This window comes from Ictidomys tridecemlineatus, chromosome 2 (assembly GCF_052094955.1).
Source record: "Ictidomys tridecemlineatus isolate mIctTri1 chromosome 2, mIctTri1.hap1, whole genome shotgun sequence".
Lineage (NCBI taxonomy): Eukaryota > Metazoa > Chordata > Mammalia > Rodentia > Sciuridae > Ictidomys > Ictidomys tridecemlineatus.
Genome location: NC_135478.1, coordinates 109,583,122 through 109,584,986, shown reverse-complemented (window position 1 = coordinate 109,584,986; position 1,865 = coordinate 109,583,122). Strand labels below are relative to the sequence as shown.

The 1,865-nt window shown below is 42.8% G+C and overlaps 1 gene segment (V, D, J or C); it reads left to right on the top strand.

Annotated features, from left to right (window-relative positions):
- Nucleotides 1-686: 686 nt before the first annotated feature.
- LOC144369979 (immunoglobulin lambda variable 9-49-like) lies at nt 687-1,214 on the top strand. The segment is given in 2 exon segments: nt 687-767; nt 889-1,214. Coding segments are annotated over 2 exon segments (372 nt in total).
- The last annotated feature ends 651 nt before the right edge of the window (nt 1,215-1,865 follow it).

The window sequence follows — 1,865 nt, the reverse complement described above, 5'->3', positions numbered from 1 at the left end:
TTGGAGAAAAGTCATTCATTTGATCAGGTTTATGTAAACTCTAACTTGGGGTGCTGGGTTGATCTTAGGTCAAGTGACTTAACCAACTCAGCCAACCTACATCCTGGAAATATGGACATAATGAGAGGACATGAAAGAAACATTTATTATGATCCTCTGAGTTGGGTTTCCTAAATGATCTCAAACAGTGAGAATGCCCAGCTCCATGTTCTTTTTCATGGCACTTTTTATATTCAATGATTGATACCTGGTAAATTTTTGGTGGAAAAAACAAACACCCAAATTACCACATCAATATTATTTTGTTAGTGAGATTGATCTAAGCACAGTACTTGACGCAGAAATATCTGCACCAGTATTTCTAAGATTCAAATGAAAAGGTAAAAAGGCAGAGTCACTACCCAAGAGAATTCTAAACTTCATCATAACAGGGGTGGGCAGAGGAGTGAACCTTGTGTCACTAAGGGGGGCTTAGCAACTGTGCTCTTCTGCAGCGTGCCAGAACCTGCTTCATCCCAGGTTCTGCCCATCAGGCAAATAAAAGTATCACCACCCTCCACACTTTGTCTTGGATTATTCCAGGCCCAGAAGAAGAGCAGCCAGTGAGGGTCAGTGGGTGGAGGGACATTTGCATGAGCTGCTCCACCTTGAGGCCAATGGGGAGGGATAAGAAAGGCTGGGGGCAGCCCACACCAGCTCTGGACTCAGGAAACTGTCCAACATGGTTGGAACTCTTCTTCTCCTTATTATGCTCACTCACTGCCCAGGTAGGGACATACTTCTGTGCCCCATGGCAGACCCCTGTCCTGAGTCTGTCTTCAAGGGCTCAGATCCCCAAACACATGCACCCTTTCTCTTCCTTCTACTATGATGTGTCTATTTTTACAGGATTCTTCTCTCAGCCTGTGCTGACTCAGCCACCCTCTGCATCTGCCTCCTTGGGACAAACAGTCAAACTCACCTGCACCCTGAGCAGTGGCTACAGTAATTACTATGTGGTCTGGTACCAGCAAAGCCCAGGGAAGAGCCTCCGGTTTGTGATGGTAGTGGGCACTAGTGGCATTGTGGGATCTAAGGGGGATGGGATTCCTGATCGCTTCTCAGGCTCAGGCTCTGGCCTGGATCGATACCTGACCATCCAGAACATCCAGGAAGAGGATGAGAGTGTCTACCACTGTGGGGCAGACCATGGCAGTGGGAGCAGCTACGTGTAACTCACAGTGACACAGGCAGAGGGGAAGTAAGACAAAAACCTCCAGGCTGATAGGCCCTGTTACACTTCACTTCCCAGTGTCCTGACTCACAGGTCAGAAGGAGCCTCCTAACCCTGATTAATAATTTCTACCTTCCCAGATATTTTATAAATTTAATTCACATTAATTATTCCCCACATACAAATAAGTTTTTAGTAGTGTTTGAAATATTTAGTGTATTTGGACATGTGTTATTCTCAATCATGAGTCTGATGATGAAAATTTATTTTGGAGATTGTAAAGCTTTATTCAGATGTGTACATCATACAGCCCTTTTGTCACTATTTTGTGTTACTTTTGTCCATAGAAGGCAATGAGGAATATTCCACACACTGATGGGATTTGAATATTTACCTTTAAATTCCAGATCTTTGCATTTATTTATGTATTTTGGTTCAAAATTTTTTATTGGTTTTATTTTTTAAAATACATGACAGCAGAATGCATCACAATTCTTATTACACACATAGAACAATTTTTCATATTGCTGTTTGTATATAAAGTATATTCACACTAATCCATGTCTTCATACATGTACTTTGGATAATGATGTCCATCACATTCCTCTATCATTGCTAACTCCCTGCTCCCTCACTTTCCCTCCCACCCCTC